Source organism: Myxine glutinosa, chromosome 8 (assembly GCF_964187855.1).
Source record: "Myxine glutinosa chromosome 8, kmMyxGlut1.1, whole genome shotgun sequence".
Classification (NCBI taxonomy): domain Eukaryota; kingdom Metazoa; phylum Chordata; class Myxini; order Myxiniformes; family Myxinidae; genus Myxine; species Myxine glutinosa.
This window is the reverse complement of record NC_136268.1, coordinates 105,620,242-105,640,093: the sequence shown is the minus strand read 5'-3', so window position 1 is coordinate 105,640,093 and position 19,852 is coordinate 105,620,242. Positions and strand designations below refer to the sequence as shown.

Here is a 19,852-nt window from a genome sequence, read left to right as displayed (position 1 = left end):
GGATTTGATGATCGGATCCCATGTATTTATAAGTATGGAAATCTTGAGTCATATCTGATTTTTTTTTAACACATTAGCGATTCTTATAACTAAGTATATTTCTTTTACTCGGCTTTCAGCAAGGCTGTCCTTCCACCTTCTCCATATTGCCAAAGCATTAAACTTAAGTTTTTCTACTTTTCCAACAATTATCTTGAGTGAAGAAAACAGAAAGAAATGTGCCCAAAGTGTTCGTTTATTGAGTAAACCAAAAATAATTAACCAGTGGGAATTGAGTACAACAAAAATAATTAAGCAGCAGGATCGACGTCGAGGCTTCCGCAGTCATACCTGCATACTCCGTGGGGACATGTCTGAGTTAGGAAGGCAAAATAAATCGAATTCAAAGAACGAGCCCTCCTCCTGCTTTGCCTTTGGTCTATTTAATTTATGTCCTTCCTTTAAAAGTAGAAAGTACACTGATGGATGAACAAAGGCCTGTTTCAAGGTAAACCTTTGGTACTTTGAGGTTGTTGTTTTGATGTATTTTGTGTGTGTTTGTGCTTTTCCGCAACGGAATTTAAAACAAGACGCGTTGCCTCGGTCCACTCACAAGCGCCCATACGTGAGATTTGTGTGTTTATGTGTGTCGTTGGTTGTTATCTCCATTCGTGGGTTTCAGAAGTCGAAACGGAGCCTTCCCTGGTCTCAAAGTATCCACCTTCATGTGTGTGTGGTTGTGTGTGCGTGCATGTAATACTTTGATTACCCCATTCCCCTCTCTACCCCCCTTCCCACCCTCCCTCCTCTTCCCCACTCCCCTCTCATCCCGCTCCCCCTCCCGCTCTCCGATGCGACATGGTGCTTCCCGGAGGGGAGGACACATGTGACCTCAAAAATTCCTCTCACGTGAATATGTAAATCTATTTCCATCTATAAGATTGGTATTCCCGTCAGCGAAGCGAAGGGTCTCATCTTCTAGTATGCCATAAAAAGAACAAATCACACCCTGTAAGTTCGGAACAAAAAGATAGACCTTTATTTCACAATTTGTACAAAGTAGAGCTGTCAATAAACCGACAAGCTTTCTCTCGCACCTTTTCAGCTTGCAAACAGTAAGGCTGACAGTGTTCGAGAAAATGGAATTGATATTACATATATATTATATATATATAATTACTTTTACAAAAAAGTGCTGTCGTTTAAAAAAGGAAACGGTGCGCATATGATGAGAATGATGTGTCTGTAGATCTTTCCTGCTGCAAACTGGAAAAGTGGGAAGGTTTCGTATTTATTTATTTATATAAACTATTTAATTGGATCACCACCCTTCAGCAGAGTTATTTACATGGCCTGGAAGCAAGTTTTACGTGGCAGATAATGTGATGAGATACATGGGAGGAGAAGGATCAAACAGTTGTGCTATAAACTACAACGATGGCCGACAGCAGCAGAGATACTGAGCAGAGTTGTGTGCCCTTCCCCCCCCCACCCCTCGTGCAAATCCCAACCACACTTGCGACTTTGGACCATCGATACCAGGCCCGGGATGGGAATCGTAGAGACGATGCAGCCCGGGGACCCTTCTCACGACACGACACGTACAAAAGCGTAGCTCCCTCTCGGATTAAAAACATGCATTATTGCCAGGATCTGACATCCGACCTACATTCAGGTTTTTGTAGAAAACAAAGTTATGGCATCCGAGTTGTTTCCAACCACGCACAGGCTCGGGCCGTCAAAATGTGCGCAGAACTTGGGGGTGACCATAGGATTTTTCGATTCTGACTTGAGAGTAGTGGCTTTTGGTCCAAACGATGAAGACCACGACGTGGTACAAAGCGACGTTGACCAAAAGTGTAGACGATGATGTGTCGAGGAATAAAGATCAACAATTTAGCGTGCAGCATTGTATGGGAATCCCACCACGTTGTCTTCCAGGATCACTGCTCACCTCTACTCATTTGTTCCTCTTTTTCCCACCTGTGGAACCAATTTTCACATTCTCTTCGATCTCATTCTTCCCTCCAGGTCTTCAAGACAGCTGTTCACCACAATCTCAGATCATCCCCAACCAAAACCATGAGATATTTTGTACCATCGACCCTCTCCAAGCCCACTTCCTTCCACATTTTCAGTTTTTCCTTCTTGAAAATTTGCTTCTACATCTATCTTGTTCACTCCTCCACCCCTCTGTGTCCTTCCCTACCCCTCATTCTTCCCCACATCCACTGTTTGACAGTCTTCCTCTATTTTGTCCCTCAACCCTACTGGTGGTGTGTTTCCCCTTCTCTTTCTACTGTTCCTTTTATCCTGTTACATCCTGATCCGTTCTGTGTGCTAAGCTCTTCCACGAGCCTCGACTTTGTATCCAAAAAATAAAAATGGTAAATAAAAACACAAGTCAAAAAACAAAAAGAAACAGAATGGCAAATGTGTAGCTCTTACAAAAATATTCGAGCTCATTTGATTTAGTTTCTTTTCGATTTTAAAATGCAACATGGGGATGTAAAAGTGCGCAAACGTATATACTTTGGTTACAATGACGCAACAGAAGCAAGCTGGGAGGCGTAGGAGGTTATAATACCGATGGAAGAACCATGTGATCAAGTGCAGAACAAACAGGTACATTTTGCCCACCTCCACATCAACACTTAAGTGCAGGTCCATTTCACTAACCCGTCCTTCCGGTTCCGAATCGCAACCGTCTGGCGATGCAGGCAAGAGCGCGTTGTGGATGCGCCTCCACAAGGGCTTCAAGAGAATCCCTCGATGGTGGCTGTCGGAATTAAGTAATTATAATTTTTATTATTATTAGTTTCCTGATGCTCAAACAATGGCTCAAAAATATTACAACCTGTTGTAACTTGTCAGGAGAACTTTGGAACAACCGACTCAACACTGGGTACAATAATAGGCCCCACTCAGCCATAGGGCGACACAACTCCCTTCCCCTCGCCTTCTCCACCGGACGCCTTTATCAATTTAAAAACAATTTAATAAATAAGCGTCGCTTTGCATTTAGCAACTTCGGCAACGACGCAAAATATCCGCTGAAACACAATCCGAGCAAAGGCAGACACCCTGAAAATGTGCAAATTGCGGCTGATTCGACATTCCGCTCTCACTCTCCTCGTTAAACAACACGGCCGGCTTCGTCGTTTGGTTAAAAAAAAAAATGTCGCCTGTATACAGTGAACCTTCCTCTAAAATGACTACCCTGTTTGTGGGTGTTTGTGCATGTGGAATGACAGCTCGTCTGTCTGTTTGCTTCCATTCCGAACGGCCCTCGGAGGCGTTTCAGAATGTTTTAAAATGTTCATGTAATTACAAGTGTGTACAAAGTGAAGAGTTCCGACTCGCGCATGTTCGCTCACTTGTTTACAGCCAAGGCATTTGTGTGAAGACCGAAGCAAACGTCACAATCGGGAAGCAAACAATACGGAGGAATAAGCTAAAGCTGCGAGACGCAACTTGGAGGAGCGCGAATTACGCGCCGGAGAACGGGCTTCATGGGAAAGTCGCGCTAAGAAGTAGTAGCTGCGTTAGTACCACGGTGGAAGTGCTGCTTTACGGTTCATGATGAACCCCTGAGCGAGCGCTGCTACTATTAAACACCTGTTCAGGATTCGTCCACGCACCCAGCCTAATAGAGAAAGGAAAGCCTCGCAACCGTCGCACGGAGGTGATCCGAGTCGGAGGTGACTTGGAAAATTGGCGGGGGTTTTTTTGACGGGACAAGAAACATCAATCAAAATGGCTCGTGTTAGATCTGAGTGAGCAGGCATAGGCCACTCAGGCCTTTCCCTTGGGTTAGTAGCAGTGTGGTGACCCAGAAGACACCGGCTTGTTGATCTCGTCTCACACCACCTTGCCGTGTCTCTGCAAGCAAACGAAGAGGGAGGTGGAGGAGATGTTGAGCAAATACAAAACCGTCTGCCTCAGCATTTACTGTGGCAGCGATCTGCTGTGATTTAATCATAAAAACAGCACAGAGTCGAGGACTTGAGAATAACTCAGCCGTCTATACGCCACATGACAATCACCATCTTAAGCTCAGACATATTAGTTGAAGTCTTTTCGTGGAAGGTCACAAAACCCATCAATATCACATACCTCGATCATCTTCTGTTTGGCATCCACGTCGGCCTGCATCTCTGCGCAATCCCGCTGTAGCCGGTCTTCCACAGCCATCAATCTGTGAGCAATTATGACAAAAACAATATAGATTATGTTGTTTATAACGGCGGTTGAATGCATCATATTGTGGGATTTAATAAATTCTCGTAGGTTCCATGACATGCAGATGGATCCCGTGGACCAGATATGGCACTGAGCAAGACGACGTCTCATTTAGGATACTCGGAACAAAGGCGTGTAATTGCAGAAAACTGTGAGACGAGGTCACAGAGTCACCAACTTCTGGGTCACCACACATCAACTAATGCAAGGGCATCCACAGCAATAAACAATAAACAATAAGAGTAATTAATCAATTTCGAGATTGGAACTTGAGCTCGAGTTTCTCTACACGATGCAATGATGTCTACATCATTCCCAATGTTCTCCCGCAAAGGTAAAACAGCGAATACCAAATGCAATAACAGTAGCTGAGATGTTATCCAGTGACAGTCTCGGTTCTGGAAGTTCTGAATACAAATTCATATCCATTGCACTTCCCGGCATATTACCTCACCTATCGATGATGACACGCATCTGGGAATCCTTCTCTTCCTGCTGCCGACGAAGCCGCTCCTCACTGGCATCGAGTCGCAGCTGGTAGTCCTCCTGTATGCGTCGCATCTGTTGTTCCTGCCAGCGCAACCGCTGCTCATAGGCCTCAAGACGCTGGCTCGCCGTCACCAGACGCTCCGACAGGTGCCCAATGTCCTGCCCAAACTGCCAGCCAGGGAGCCAAGCTTAGTGCAAGAAATAACTTTCAAGGGGAGTACAGACGGCATGGGAGTCAACAAACACAAACACACCAACGTGACAAAAGGAAAGTTCCATAAATTCCCTCCAATGGGTTTTTATAAACTGAAGGTTTACAGATTTACAGAGCCGTGGGAAGCAAAGCAACTGAGTCGTTATGGGCCTTAGGCCTTTGTTGGAGAAAGGGTTCTTCCACCATTTGTTTTGTTCCGACTAAGGGTTAACCCCCAAACGTCAGCTTCACTTTGCTTCCCACAGCGGTTAGCGTTCCGTTGTCAACCTTTCAGTGATTGAAAATCTATCGTTGGAATTGTCTGCCTTGCAGAGTAACACTAGCCTTCACAAAGTCTGGTATGCCCTTCCCCTCTCTTGAAATGGCTCTGACCTCGTCAGTGACATCCTTTCCATCTCTGAATTGCTCCAGCTTTTCCGTCTCATCTTCCAGATTCAGCATGTTCATGAGCCAGGCCGCTGTCCGGTCGTCAGGCGACATCGAGGTTGAAACTCCGAGAGACTGCACGAGAGTACAGATTCACAGGTCACAGGTTACACTCTCATAAGCTGACTAATTAGTATTAAAACAATAACTAGTTCTACTGCACTCATATCCATCCCTATCTGCCCCTCACTTTTGCTGGACTTGCCAATTACAGTACATGGATTCAAAGCTTCGGCGCACATCAACCATTTTCCTTTAAAAATAACAGCACCTATTCTGGATGCTTCCATCTGCTTACCAAGAGACCAAATTCCCTGCAGTACCTTTCCCATAGACAAAAAGTAGGCCAATGCATAGCATGAGGATTTAACAGTGACCTTCAAGTAGTCCACATTATTATTACTACTAGCAGAGTACCCGCCCTACAGGCGATCTTGTTCCACGCATGCAACATTCTGACAAATACCTTTATTTGGGTGGTGTATAGGCAACTGACAGCTCGCTCCCAAAAATAAAATAAAAATAACCCGGGTTACATGCATGAAGCAAACACATGCATACTGTTTATAATTCAAAACACCTCATTGGAGTGGAAAACATGGGGACAGGAACACTGTACTGTAAAGGAAGGGTGAGGATTTGTAATACCCTCTCCCACCTGGAGGGGCGCTACATGATACACATTTGCATAGAGAAATGGCGTGCCCCCCCACCTCGCCCCAAGACCACCGGCAATAATAAAAACACCACCCCTATACACTAATTGTTGTCATGCTGATACTATGAAGCAAATCTGGATGGAATCGTCCCAGAACTGGAGGAGGAGTAGCACGATAAAAACGCACACCCAAGCAACCAAACATACACCGGTCCATTAATTATGTTAAGGATTATCCATGAATGATCTGTGTTTATGTGGTGAGTTACAGAAAGTCGGACGTGGTTCACTTTGGTTGGATGTGGAAGATCGATGTAGAGTAAATTCCAATGTGCAATCACGGAGAATTGTTAAAGGTCTTGGATTGAAGACACACACACAAGTAAAATAGTCTGGTCCCAAATCCTGATTACGTTAATCTACCATATAAAACACAATGCAGTTTGTGTGTTCATGTGTTTGTACTGATGTTTGTCCCCCTTCATAAATCCGGTTTTATAGGCCAATCTTTTAACACGAATGTGTGTTCACTACGCTCCATTTTTAGGATAAAACAAACTCGAAAAACATTTTCCATAAAAGAGTAATTATGTCTCTTCTATTGAAATTGTAGACGGTGGCTTGCTAACCGTGCCTCAAGGGCGGTGTACAGAAGCGTTTTTTTTATAACAATAAATACAAGGCACAATGAGGTGAAATTTGCTGCAAGTGATGTGCAATGCACCCAGAGTAAAACGAGTGTTCATTTACATACATATGATGTCTAATAAATAAAGAAGATATAAGCACACCTGACACGAGGCCGAGGCTTCAGACTTTGGCATGCTCATGAGGCTGCACCGTGGAATAAACTGTTTTTTGACGGGCATTTTACCAGTAAAATATAATGCTGGAGGCAAATTGGGGTAATGCCCGGCATGCAAGTGTTTTAGCATAATTTTAGGGTGCTGACTGAATAAATTCTATACCATGCTCAATTTTCACACTTTCAGCCTCTAAAATGAAAAATAAAATGGCCGTCATTTGAAAATGATATTTGGCACGATTTTAATCCTTAGTTCACAGATTCTCTAGAATTTTCTGTCCAAATGCATGTTGTATTACCATTGAGTCTGTTAATGAATATATGCACATCATATACCATGGCAGCCATCTTTAATTTGAAGATGGCCACCATTTATCTGTAATTCTACAACATTTTATTGTATGTATTTCATTAATTCTCCATGTTAATATTTGTTTTTTATTACATGTTCTGAACACTGACAATATGGAAGTCACCCAATGGGATGTTGTAGATAAATTGTACTATGTTGTGGATAACTCGATTGGTATAAATTGTGTCTCGTGTTGTTCTCGTACCTTCAACAGTAGGATGTTGTAATTGTTACGGGGTCCCCCCCCCCCCCCCTTACCCCCGGTCTCGGTGGGCCTCCGAACCCCGAGAGGGTCCCCGGCAGAAAGATGTGTTATCCCTGGTTGAAACCCAGCAGATAACGTCCCTCAATGGAACCAGCAAATGAAACAGCCGAACCAATGGTGCAACCACACCAAGTTATAAGCAAACCATACTATATTGTAAATCACACACACAAAGCCATACAGCAATGGGGCAATCACCCCTACTTTCAAATCTTACGATAATATCCTTGTCAAGCCCCTTAACCCCACTCACGGCACCTTCCCCAATGTCTCTGCTCTCCTCCAAGGCGAAGTCCCAATGTCTCTGTTCGCTCCCGCGATCGGGGAGTCAAGGCCCGGTGGTCAATTGAGGCATGGACGAGCGAGACGACCCCGAGGTCACGTGCTCAGCCCCCAGCAGCATAGCGGTGGCGAGGAACCTCACAAAGATGCACTCCGACGTACACGTTGCGGTTCCACCCGCGAGCCTCCATATAATTCTCACGTGTCCCTTTCTGGCACAGCCGTTCCCGGCAATCCACCAGGGAATAATGTCCAGCCGACACGACGAAAGCCGGTTCACGGCCGGGTGCTCGCGTGGCCAAGATGACGGATGGCTTTCGCTCCAACCCGGATTCTCAAGGCCTGGATCCTCCGGAACCTCAAGGAGAATTCCCGACAACACCGACTCCACGCACTCTGGCGTTATTTCTTATCGACCGAACTTCCCTTCAAGGACGCAAAGTTCCCTCGCCCAGTACGTCGAACGCTCGGCCCGGAGCTTCAAACCCCACCTCTCCTTTCGATCTCCTCCCACCTCCTTTTCTTCGCTCCACCTCTTCCGGTCTCGATCCGGATTTCCGGCCACATTTTACCAAGAGCGCTTTTAAATCTTTTACTCACAACAACCCTTTCCCTTAAGTCACAATAAGCATAATATCTAGAATGCTTCGAACCAGCAACAATACTCATAACCACAATCATTAAGGCCGAGTCCATAACATAATGCTGTAGAGAACATTAAACATACACTACATGACCAAAAGTATGTGGACACCCAAACAACTAACATCTCATTCCAAAATCATGGGCATTAATTTGGAGTTGGTCCCCCCCTTTGAAACATTTTAAAACTTATAACAGCCTCCACTCTTCTGGGAAGGCTTTACACTAGATGTTGAAACATTGCTGTGGGGATTTGCTTCCATTCAGCCACAAGAGCATTAGTGAGGTGGGCACTGATGTTGGGCGATTAGGCCTGGCTCGCAGTCGGCGTTCCAATTAATCCCAAAGGTGTTTTATTGGGTTGAGGTCAGGGTTTTGTGCAAGGCAGTCAAATTTTTCCACACCGATCTCGACAAACCATTTCTGTATGGACTTCGCTTTGTGCACAGGGGCATTGTCATACTGAAACAGGAAAGGACCTTCCCCCAAACTGTTGCCACAAAGGTGGAAGCACACAATCATCTAGAATGTCATTGTATGCTGTAGTGTTAAGATTTCCCTTCACTGGAACTAAGGGGCCTAGCCCCAACCATGAAAAACAGCCCCAGACCATTATTCCTCCTCCACAAAACTTTACAGTTGGCACTATGCATTCGGGCAGGTAGCGTTCTCCTGGCATCCGCCAAACCCAGATTCGTCCATCGGACTGCCAGAAGTGAAGCGTGATTAATCACTCTAGAGAATGCGTTTCCACTGTTTCAGAGTCCAATGGCGGCGAGCTTTACACCAATCCAGCTGACGCTTGGCATTGCACATGGTGATCTTAGGCTTGTGTGCAGCTGCTCGGCCATGGAAACCCATTTCATGAAGCTCCCGATGAGCAGTTGTTGTGCTGCCGTTGCTTCCAGAGGCAGTTTGGAACTCGGTAGTGAGTGTTGCAACCGGGGACAGACGATTTTTACACGCGACATGCTTCAGCACTCGGCCAGCCTGTTCTGTGAGCTTGTGTGGCCTACCACTTCGCGGCTGAGCTGTTGTTGCTCCTAGACGTTTCCACTTCATAATAACAGCACTTACAGTTGACAGGGGCAGCTCTAGCAGGGCAGAAATTTGACGAACTGACTTGTTGGAAAGGTGGCATCCTATGACGGTGCCACGTTGAGTCACTGAGCTCTTCAGTACAACCCATTCTACTGCCAATGTTTGTCTATGGAGATTGCGTGGCTGTGTGCTTGCTTATACAGACTTGGCATTTAATATGGAATTTTTTTTTTTTCTTGACTTGGGTTTACTTTCTTAACTCAGTATATCAATCTGGTGAGTTTCTTTTACACTTTGGTGATTTATTTGTTAAAAGAACCATGTCACTGATTGTCTGTCGCAGCAAGAAGTCAATAACAGGATAATATCACAGGTGGCGTGACAAAATGTACGGACAGGTGCATTTGACGATTGGCTTCACAGTCGGGTATACAAGGGTTGTTGCGTTCTGTATTAGTGGAAAACAACTGCTGCATGTCTCCAAAAGTTATTGCCGCTTCCTCTGGAGATGGTCAGTCAACTAGACAATGCTGTTTGTCATGGAGTGGTGGCTTTACGAAATTACGGCATGAAAGATCGTGCAATTGCTCGGCAGTATGGCATCACTCAAGGTCAGGTGTCAAAGATCCTGAAACGAAATGCTCAGAGGGGTGTCCCTACTCCAATACCGAGGCCAGGACGTCCCCGCAGAACCACAAGGAGGGATGATCGCCAGCTGCACCGCTGAGTCCGCAATGGCCGTACCAAGTCAGCTAATCGGCTTAGGGCTGAGTAGCAGCAACTGACAAATGTGGCTGTATCCAGAAGGCTAGTCAACCAACGACTGGTTCAAGCAGGCTATCGTGCCAGGCGTCCCCTGAGAAAGCCACGCCTGACCAGACATCACCAGCGCCGATTGCAGTGGGCCAGAGAGCACCGTCAATGGCAGCCAGGACACTGGAATCACATGATCTTCAGTGACGAGTCTAGATTTCTGGTCTATCGTCAAGATGGCCGCGTCCGAGTGCGCAGACAAGTGCATGAAGCCTACAACAAAGATTGTATAGTGCCAAGAGTCCAAGCTGGAGGTGGTGGGGTGACTGTTTGGGCTGCTTTTCATGCAGGGGGCAAAACTGACCTGGTTGTTCTGGATAGAAACCTGAACCAGTTCAAGTACAGGGCCATTCTGGAAGAAACATTGCTTCCATTTGCTCGTGCAGCCTTTCGAGGAAACTTTGTCTTCCAAGATGACAATGCACGGCCTCATCGTGCTCGCATGATCCAACACTTTCTTGCTGACCGTAGTGTAGAGCATATGGAGTGGCCTGCCATGTCCCCGTATATGAATCCGATAGAGAACTTGTGGGCAGAATTAACGTGTCAAATCGACCACATGGACCAGCAGCCGACCTCTGTGCGTGAATTGCAGCAGGCTATTGTCACTGCATGGCAAGCGATTCCTGTCCAAACCTTGGCAAATCTCGTGAACAGCATGCCTCAACGTGTACGTGCTCTCTCGAATGCTCGTGGGGGTTACACGAAGTACTGAACTGTAATTTTACTGTCCGTAATCCCAGTCGTAATTTAACTTTTGTGAAAATTTTTTTGGCTAATGTGCAAAATAAAGAGATACTTCTGGAAAACGTACAGAAGTTTAACACAGTACTGTCCATGAATTGAGTTCGATATCAGTTTACATCACTTTCAAGGATCAATTTATTTGTTTCGAAATGTCAAATGTGGTTTTTGTTTCTTTTAAAGGTCACATTAACAAAATCTAGAATAATTTCAACATAATTCCAATGAACTTTTGGTTCTAAGACATCTTGAAAAGTAAGTTCACCCCCACAAAAAAAATATTCCATATTAAATGCCAAGTCTGTATATACCTGTCAGCAATAGGTGTGGCTGAAACAGCTGAATCCACTAATTATAAGGGAAATTTACCACATACTTTTGGTCATATAGTTAGTAAGGGCATTTTATGAGATATTTCACAAATCTGTTAACTAAATTGTTACCAAAAAATTTCTTCACCAATATGTTTGTAAAGGTGTGTAATAACATGTGTTAAAATGTTGAAGTTCAACTCCCGTGGGAAACCCAGAAAAAAAGCTGTTGAATTCGGGTACCGAAAAATTATTTTCGAGAATTTTTATTTTTTAAAATCGGCCCTTAAGTAACTTATGAGGGGTCAAATAAGGGTTTTTCATGATCCTGAGTTGATTGTTAACATTTATATTTTCACTTTTACATTTACACACAAAGTAGCTTTTATTTCACATACATATATAATACTCAAGAGTTATTTCTCATTCACAATGTCAGAAGTTTCAACAGTCATTGTCTATGTCTTCTTCAGACTCAACAACATCATGACTGCAGTTTCTGCATGTAATGCCATTACAGACTCCACAGGCCGAGATGCACGTGATCCCATTCTTCTTGCAGCTGCATCGCCGGTTGCTGCAATCTCCATGACAATTACAGCTCGTGAACTGCAATAGCTCCTCAGGAGCCGTGGGGTCCAGTGTTGGAACTGGCTCATACCCATGCACACCTATTGTCCATCCATAGTCACTGGGGTTCAGAGACATGCTCTGTAGAAGGATCCAGTCCCGGGTCTGCAGGTAGGCACGGAGTGAATGTTGTGCAGCTGCACCCTCTGTTGGAGGTAGAGTCTCTGGTTTGATCACTCCTGCCGCTGCCTTCCTTGAGAACATGTTGTACCGAATTTCACCCAATGTAGTATCTCGTCCATGGTAAATGTACTTGAAAATCGCAGTACCAGCCTGAATCACTGTTTCCTTGGTGGCTTCTGTGTCAAGGAAGATGTCGATGTACTCAGCCGCGTCCCCTTCGCAAAACCTAAAAAAAAGCCAGGGAGGAGGAAAGCTCAGCGAGGGGGAGAAACATGATCGCGTTCATTCCTATCTGTTTCCTGTTCGTAAATGGAATAATCTTTACTTCAGTTCCTCTCAGGATCTTAGCTTTGTCGAGTGCCTTCAACTTCACCTGGGGGAAAGCTGCTGTTGTCTGTGGATCTGGCAAAGGTGGTGCCGGAGAGGTGACTTCGATCCAACCCATTGAGTGAAAGGGAGTGTTTCCATGAATAGAGACAATGTTTAAATCTATATTGTCTCCAACAAACTGAGTGACTGCATTGTTTGTTTCCCCAACCTCCATAAAGACCACCTGATCATTACTTGACAATTCACTTTCACTGGCTGGCACTTTGGCTGTCATCACTGATTGATCCTCAAGCGCAGCATCAACCGCAACCTCATCATTGATCTGTTCATCGGTTTCCTCCACAATGGTGTCAAGAGTGCCAGAAGTATCTGGAACATCATCTCCACTCCTACTATTAAGGAAGCAGTATTTGTAGTTTTGTGTCTCCGTGTAAGACTCAGTGTATCCCAGCCGGTGGAACTTGTTGAGCATCCATTTTGACCCAAATCTATGATCAAGTTGTATGGCAAGCCCCATTTGGTGTGGCAATACTCCAGACCGAGGTCGACAGGCCTTAATAAAATTCTGCCCCCAAACGGCAACTCTTTCGTCTGTCTTGACAATCGGTCTCAAGACCATCTGAAGGCTTGCAGGAACAAGTGTCAGCTGACTATCGATGTCAGTCATACTGTGTGTGGTGGGGTATGACTTTGGACCTAAATCAATCAAGGCAATATCATTGGATATGAACTTGAGTGCCGTCTTTATGATCTGAGTCTTCTCATCTCCATGGTCAAGATTAGCATGATGCTCTCGCAGAATATTGTCGGTGCCATCTTTGAGACAGAGTACATCTGCCCTTCTTTCCTGTGTTGTGAAATACAAGGTGTCTTCGTATTTCTCTAGAAGTTTTATCTTTAGCCAATGCTTTGAATAAGAAAGGCTCTTCTCTGGTGACTGATCAAACTCCTGCAGCTTTTCATGGACTTGGTCCATGTTCATTACCCCATGCTCTAATTCTGAGTCTAACCATTCGCAGAATTCAATAAAAACTGCCTCTCGCTCCTCATCAATACTCCTCTGTCCTCTCTTCCTTTTTCCTTCCTCATCAGTCTTGGACAAACTGTCACCTCTCGCAAACATAAGTTTGCATCGCAAATGGTACAGTGTTTCTTCTGCTACCAAGTCATTGATCCCTTCCAGGCGTCCAGTGACTTCAGTGCCCCAGTCATCCCCGCGACTCCGTGCTGTCTTCAGAAAGCTTGCCTTCAGTGTATCTGCAGTCAAATTATCTGGCACTCTGTATTTCTTTCTAGCTTGTGCTGGATTATTTTTGTAGAGCTGGGCTGGTTGGTTGCAAAGAATGCATACATCCTTATACAGGAGGTCAACTGACTGTGATCTTCTAGAACTGCAGCCAGTTGATGAACTGAACTCACAAGTAGTGCGTCTTCTCTTCAACTTTGATGACTCTTTCTCTGCCTTTGATGCTTGAGCTGACTTCTTGGTGGTTGCAACAAAGTTGTTGTACAGATCATTTTTACACTTCTGGTGGTACCTCAGTTTTCCTTCCTTTTGAGCCTCCTTCATACGTTCCACAACAGTAACATTTTCGACAGTTTCTGCTTGTTTCAATAAAGTTGAGTATCCCTTTGGAGTTGCCTGTATGAGCCTTTCAGCTGGTGTATCCGAGCGTGCACAGATGAAGCAATTGAGCACAGGTGGAGTAACGTCTTCATCCATATTGCTAGACTCCATGTCCTGCAAAGTAGAAAATGAGATATATTTAGAAATTATTTTTCCACAAAGGAGTGTCTGTGGTGAAATATAAATGTTAACAATCAACTCAGAATCATGAAAAACCCTTATTTGACCCCTCATAAGTTACTTAAGGGCCGATTTAAAAAAAATAAAAATTCTCGAAAATAATTTTTCGGTACCCGAATTCAACAGCTTTTTTTCTGGGTTTCCCACGGGAGTTGACCTTCAACATTTTAACACATGTTATTACACACCTTTACAAACATATTGGCGAAGAAATTTTTTGGTAACAATTTAGTTAACAGATTTTCATATGTTTCCCTTACTAAGTGTATTTCTGTCTCTTCGGCCATGCAATCGGTGAACGTTCATGGACATTTTATGCATCTCATGTCTGCGGATTATGGAGAACACTGAGTGCTGATTGTGTCGTTATGAGCGAACATCTTCAATAGCAAAAGTAAGGCCAAAATGGCGACCATCTTGGAATCCAAGATGGCTGACATCAAATTTTATATGCATACATCATCATTAGACCTGATGTCTATAAGTAAATTGATTTCGACACCAAATACAAGAATATTAGGCATCATATGGGTCAAAATCTTGCCAAATATCATTTTCAAATGACGGACATTTTGTTTTTCATTGTAGAGGATGAAAATGTGAAAATGGAACCCGGCATACAATTTTGTTCAGATTCAGCACCCTCAAATTAGGCTAAAACATTTGCATGCCGGGCATTACCCCAATTTTCTTCCAACATTATTGTTTATTGAAAAAGGAAACAGACTACAAAGGACAGGGTGGAAAATTAAAGTTTTTAACCCAGAGGGGAAACAAGATGCTAATGGGCACACCAAGAGCTGACATCAGAGACAATTCAAAGCAATTCGTTACTTATTAACTCTGTAAGGCAGCTTGGACAAGGAAAGTCCAGTCAATTTGTGGAAAATTGTGGGATAGGCAATTGTGGGGAATTCATTTAAAGTGGTGTGACCTTGACGATGCCAGAGACATAGACAGACAGGCCTTCGAACTGAGACGATGCCTTCAGTTCATCAAACTCAGCTGAGAACTATTATTTACAACATGACTTTGCTTGTGTACTTTTTGGTGGACCAACTATATTTACCCTTGCCAGAGGAGAGTATTGCATTTGAGTCCGTTCATTACTTAGCAAAAAAAATATTTTGGACAAGTTTTGGACAAAAAATATTTTGGACATGTTGATCACTCCGGTTTGTGTGTTTTTTTGTGTGTGTTTGTCTGTCCGCTTACTTATACTTGCCTACAGGTCACAATTTTAAACCGATCTTCACGAAACTTCACCAAATGGTAGAGTTTGTGGTCCGACAAAATCCTATATATTTTTGAGGTCAAAAGGTCAACATAGGCTAAAGGTCAACCACTTTTTTCGAATTCCTAAAATCCTCAATTTTCATCCAATTGACTTGAAATTTGAATCGGATTTACATATCAGCTAACTGAATTCGACCACCAAATATTTTTGAGATCAGCATGGGCCAAAAGGTCAACATAGGCCAAAGGTCAACAACCATTTCAAATTTCTAAAATCCTCAATTTTCATCCAATTTACTTGAAATCTGAATAGGATTTGCATATCAGCTAACTCAAACCGACCACCAGCTATTTTTGAGGGCAATGTAGGCCAAAAGTGTTGTTTTTGAGGTCAACAGTAGCTGAGGTCAACATTTTTCACCTCAGAGATATTCACCGCTTGGACAGAGTTTTTGAGGTCAACATAGGCCAAATTTCTAAAATAGTCAATTTTCATCTGAGTAACTTAAAATTTGAAGATGATTTGCATATCAGGTCACAGAATTCAACCACCAATTATTTGTGAGGTCAAAAGGATGCTCTACGCCATTCTACTTTGTTCTCTTTTCCCAAGTGTCGCTCTATGAGTGAATTTTCATTTGTCTGTTTGTCGTGTTATAACTTGAGAACGGATTAACGGATTTGTCTGTCTGTCTGCACAGAATAAATATGATTTTCTCTGCAACAATTGGTCTGTTTGACAGAAAATTTTCACCATCGGCGCACCTCCACCAGTATAATTTTTAAAAATGATAATTAGGATGTCATAGGTTACGTGGTACGGGCGCCATCTTGGAAAACCCCCAAAACTTTACACCTCTATATCTCCAAAAGCGCTGCATAGCTGCATTGGACTTGGTTATGACTAACTTCCCTGAAAATGTCTGCTGCTCTTCGTCTGCTCCAATCGGCTCATCTGATCATGTGCTTGTTAAAGTGGACATCTCTCTGACCATTCTCAGGGAGCCTCCTCAGCATCGACGAGTCTGGCATTTCACTCAGGCCAACTGGCACGGTCTTCAAGCAGCCATCAATCATCTGGACTGGTCTCCCATTTCTACCACCTCTGACATCAACTCATCCTGGGAATTCTTCCAACGTAAATTGCTCTCTCTCATGCACAGATTTATCCCATCTCGGCTTCAGTTGTCATACCCTTCCTCCCGTCCATGGTACACGGAATCTTGTGGTGAGGCTGTTGCCCAGAAACAACTTGCTTTCGTCTCCTGGAAAGCAAATCCAATGGAAGGAAATCTCATTTCCTTTCACAAAGCCCGAAACAAGTGTGTGTCCACCCTCAGGAGAGCCAGGAAACAATATCTCTCCGTTCTCAAGACCGAACTCTCTTATCTGTCTCCCTCTTCCAAATCCTGGTGGCGTCTGGTCAAATCTGTTTCTGGTGTTTGTTCCCCCTCCATCCCCTCCCTTACCTCAAACGGCTACACAGCACGTGAAAAAGCTGAATGCCTCAACTCTGTGTTTGCCTCTAAATCTTGTGTCCCAAACCCATCCCTCTCTGTACCCACCGTACCCCGTCGTACCCAGCTGCTCCTGGACTCCGTGTCCTTTCCTCTTGACAAGGTGGGAAAGTTTCTGTCAACCCTCGACTCTGATTCTGCAACTGGACCTGACGGCATCAGCCCACGGTCCTAAAATCCTGTTCTTCCGCTCTTTCACTCCCTCTCTCTGTTCTCTTCACCCTCTATTTTGCTCAAGGTCATCTGCCATCTGCTTGGAAATCAGCCAACATCACCGCTTTACACAAAAAAGATGCAAAAACAGATCCTAGCAATGACAGACCAATCAGCCTTCTCCCAATTATCAGCAAAGTCATGGAATCTATTATTGCTTCGGATATGAAATCTTTCCTCTTCTCCAATGGCTTGATCTCTGATCATCAATTTGGTTTCAGACTAGGTCACTCTACTCTGGACATGCTGCTTCTGCTGTCTCAACAATGGATGGAGGTCCCCAATGCCAAACAGGAAATTAGAGCTGTCTCTGTCGACATATCACGTGCCTTCGATACAGTCTGGCACCCCGCTCTGCTCACCAAACTCTCCTCCTTTGGTATCCATGGAAATCTCCATGCATGGCTGGCGGACTTCCTCTCTAGTCATAGTCAACGTGTGGCCCTGAATGGGTTTCTCTCATCTCCTCTTCCTGTTCAGGCTGGAGTTCCCCAAGGCAGTGTTCTGGGCCCTGTGCTTTTTCTGGTCTTCATCAATGATCTCTCCGACTCTCTTGAAAATCCTCTCTATCTCTTTGCTGATGACTCCACTCTCTGCCGCTCCATTCCTCATCCCTCAGATCGGCAGTCTGCAGCCTCCTCACTCTCTGCAGAACTGGACAGAATCACTGACTGGACAAACAAGTGGAACATGTCTTTCAATCCTGACAAATCTCACACTCTTACGATGTGTCTCCGAAAAGACCGACTGGACAACCCTCCCATCCACTTTCTGAATAATCCTCTCCAAGTAGTTCTGTCACTCAAGCTTTTGGGTCTCACTATCTGCCATGATCTTTCCTGGGAAAACCACATTTCAAATCTGGCCTCCAAAGCCAGTCGCCGATGGGCATCCTCCGTCGTGCGAAGTCCTTCTTTGGCACACCTGAGCTCCTCACCACATACAAGGCTTTCATCCGCAGCTCAATGGAATACTGCTCTCCCCTCTGGGCTGGTGCTCCTGCCTCACACCTAGCTCGTCTTCACGCTGTTGAAACCAAAGCTTTCAGAATCATTGGAATCTCCCGTGATGAAGCTACCTCCGAGGGCCTTTCACTTACTCACCGCAGGCAGGTTGGTGGTCTTTCTGTCTTCTACCGACTCCCCTCCGGCCTTTCTCCTCCAGCTCTCTCTGGGCTCTGTCCCACAAATATTCCTACAGGTCGCACAGGATCTGCCTGCAACCCTCTTATGGTTAAACTGCCAAAATCAAGACTCTCTGCTCACCTTCACTCCTTCATTCCTCTTTTCTCCCACCTCTGGAACAAACTCCCTCACTCTCTTCAATCCCACTCCTCCCTCCAGGTCTTCAAAACGGCTGTTCACCACCATCTCTTATCTTCCCCCATCCAAAACCTTGATCTTTTCTACCCCCGCTAATTTCACCCCAAATCCACTTTTTTGAAATACCAACTTCTTTCCTGGAATTCCTTGGTGTCCTTGTGTTTGCCTCTAAAGAAGAAGTATAAAAACCTGCCATACATATCCTGCCTGGGATATCCTGGCCATATCCTGGGAGCATGGCATGGCAGAAGAAGTATAAAGAAGAAGTATAAACACATATATTGTGTTTATACTTCTCCCACTCCCCCCCACCCCCCACCCCCCACCCCCACACTTCCCACGCCGCCTCCCCCCAAGCCCTCTCCCTCCCACACATTCCCGATGTCCCTGCTCTCAAATGTTGTGTTTATGTGCGTCCCCTTCTCTCCCCATCTTGTCTACCGCTCCCCTTTTTATATACTTTGTTTGTTTGTCTGTTTGAGTTGTTTGTGTGCTAAATGTTAGCTCTTTCACGAGCCTAGATTATGTATCCAAAAAAAAAAAAAAAAAAAAATAGAAAAATTGAGACATGGCTTATTGGAAAGAACTCTACATGGGGAATAACTTATGTTAATGATGATGTCATAGGTGCCTCCATTATGACGTCATTATTCGACAAGTACAAACCTTCATCCGATCAAGATGAAATTTCTTGAGCGTCATCTATGGATAAATTGGTGGACAACAAAAAAAAAAAGATTATGTCATCGGTCACGTGGTTCGGCCGCCATATTTGTTTTAACACAAAAGCCTTAAAAACCACTAAAACATCCTGGCAAGGGTCTGCAATCTCTGATTGCTCTTTCTTGTTTCTTTATGTATTTGGGATAAATAAAACGGGCTATCCTGTACATGCGTACATGTGTACATATTACATCTGCATAGAAAGGGAAGGAAGGGAGGGAAGGGGTTGAAGATAAATAGGAGGAGAGCTCATGAGAGTGAGGGAACGAATGCCTTCTGGTGTCAGAGTAAATGAGTTTGAAGAAGTCGAATAGGTATAGTTGTGATCAAGACTAAACGAGGACAAGTTGCTCAGGTGTCCCAGTGGAATAAGACGGAAAGGTAAACCAGTTTGTTTTTACTTTTGTAAAGTTTTAGAGACTGGCATAAACACCCGTACAAATGCAATGAAAGTTTTTGTACACTTCTACATTTGGAATATTTGTGAAACAGTAAATGGTAGACAAGCATATGCTGAGAAAATGAGAAATGGGCAAATAGAGAAACAATGAGAGAATGGGATTGATAAAGACAAACAGACACAAGGGAAAGACGCGGTGATTACAACCTTGTCTATCAAGAGGAAAAGTGCAGAGTACGTCGGACGTACACCATTCATACATTCATACTGCAAAGATGGAATGTTTCT

The 19,852-nt window shown here is 44.3% G+C and overlaps 1 protein-coding gene across 3 annotated transcripts in view; it reads right to left on the bottom strand.

The window, feature by feature from the left end:
• Positions 1–991: 991 nt before the first annotated feature.
• LOC137432812 (ras GTPase-activating protein nGAP) overlaps positions 992–19,852 on the bottom strand; it is a 234,643-nt gene continuing 215,782 nt past the window's right edge. For all 3 annotated transcript variants that reach the window (XM_068125041.2, XM_078783644.1, XM_068125042.2), the window contains 4 exons: positions 5,297–5,425; positions 4,676–4,878; positions 4,096–4,177; positions 992–3,861 (listed from right to left, as the gene is read on the bottom strand). In XM_068125041.2, coding sequence (XP_067981142.2) covers positions 3,841–3,861; positions 4,096–4,177; positions 4,676–4,878; positions 5,297–5,425 — 435 coding nt within the window. In that variant the 3' untranslated portion in view covers positions 992–3,840. The remainder of the gene's footprint in view (positions 3,862–4,095; positions 4,178–4,675; positions 4,879–5,296; positions 5,426–19,852) is intronic.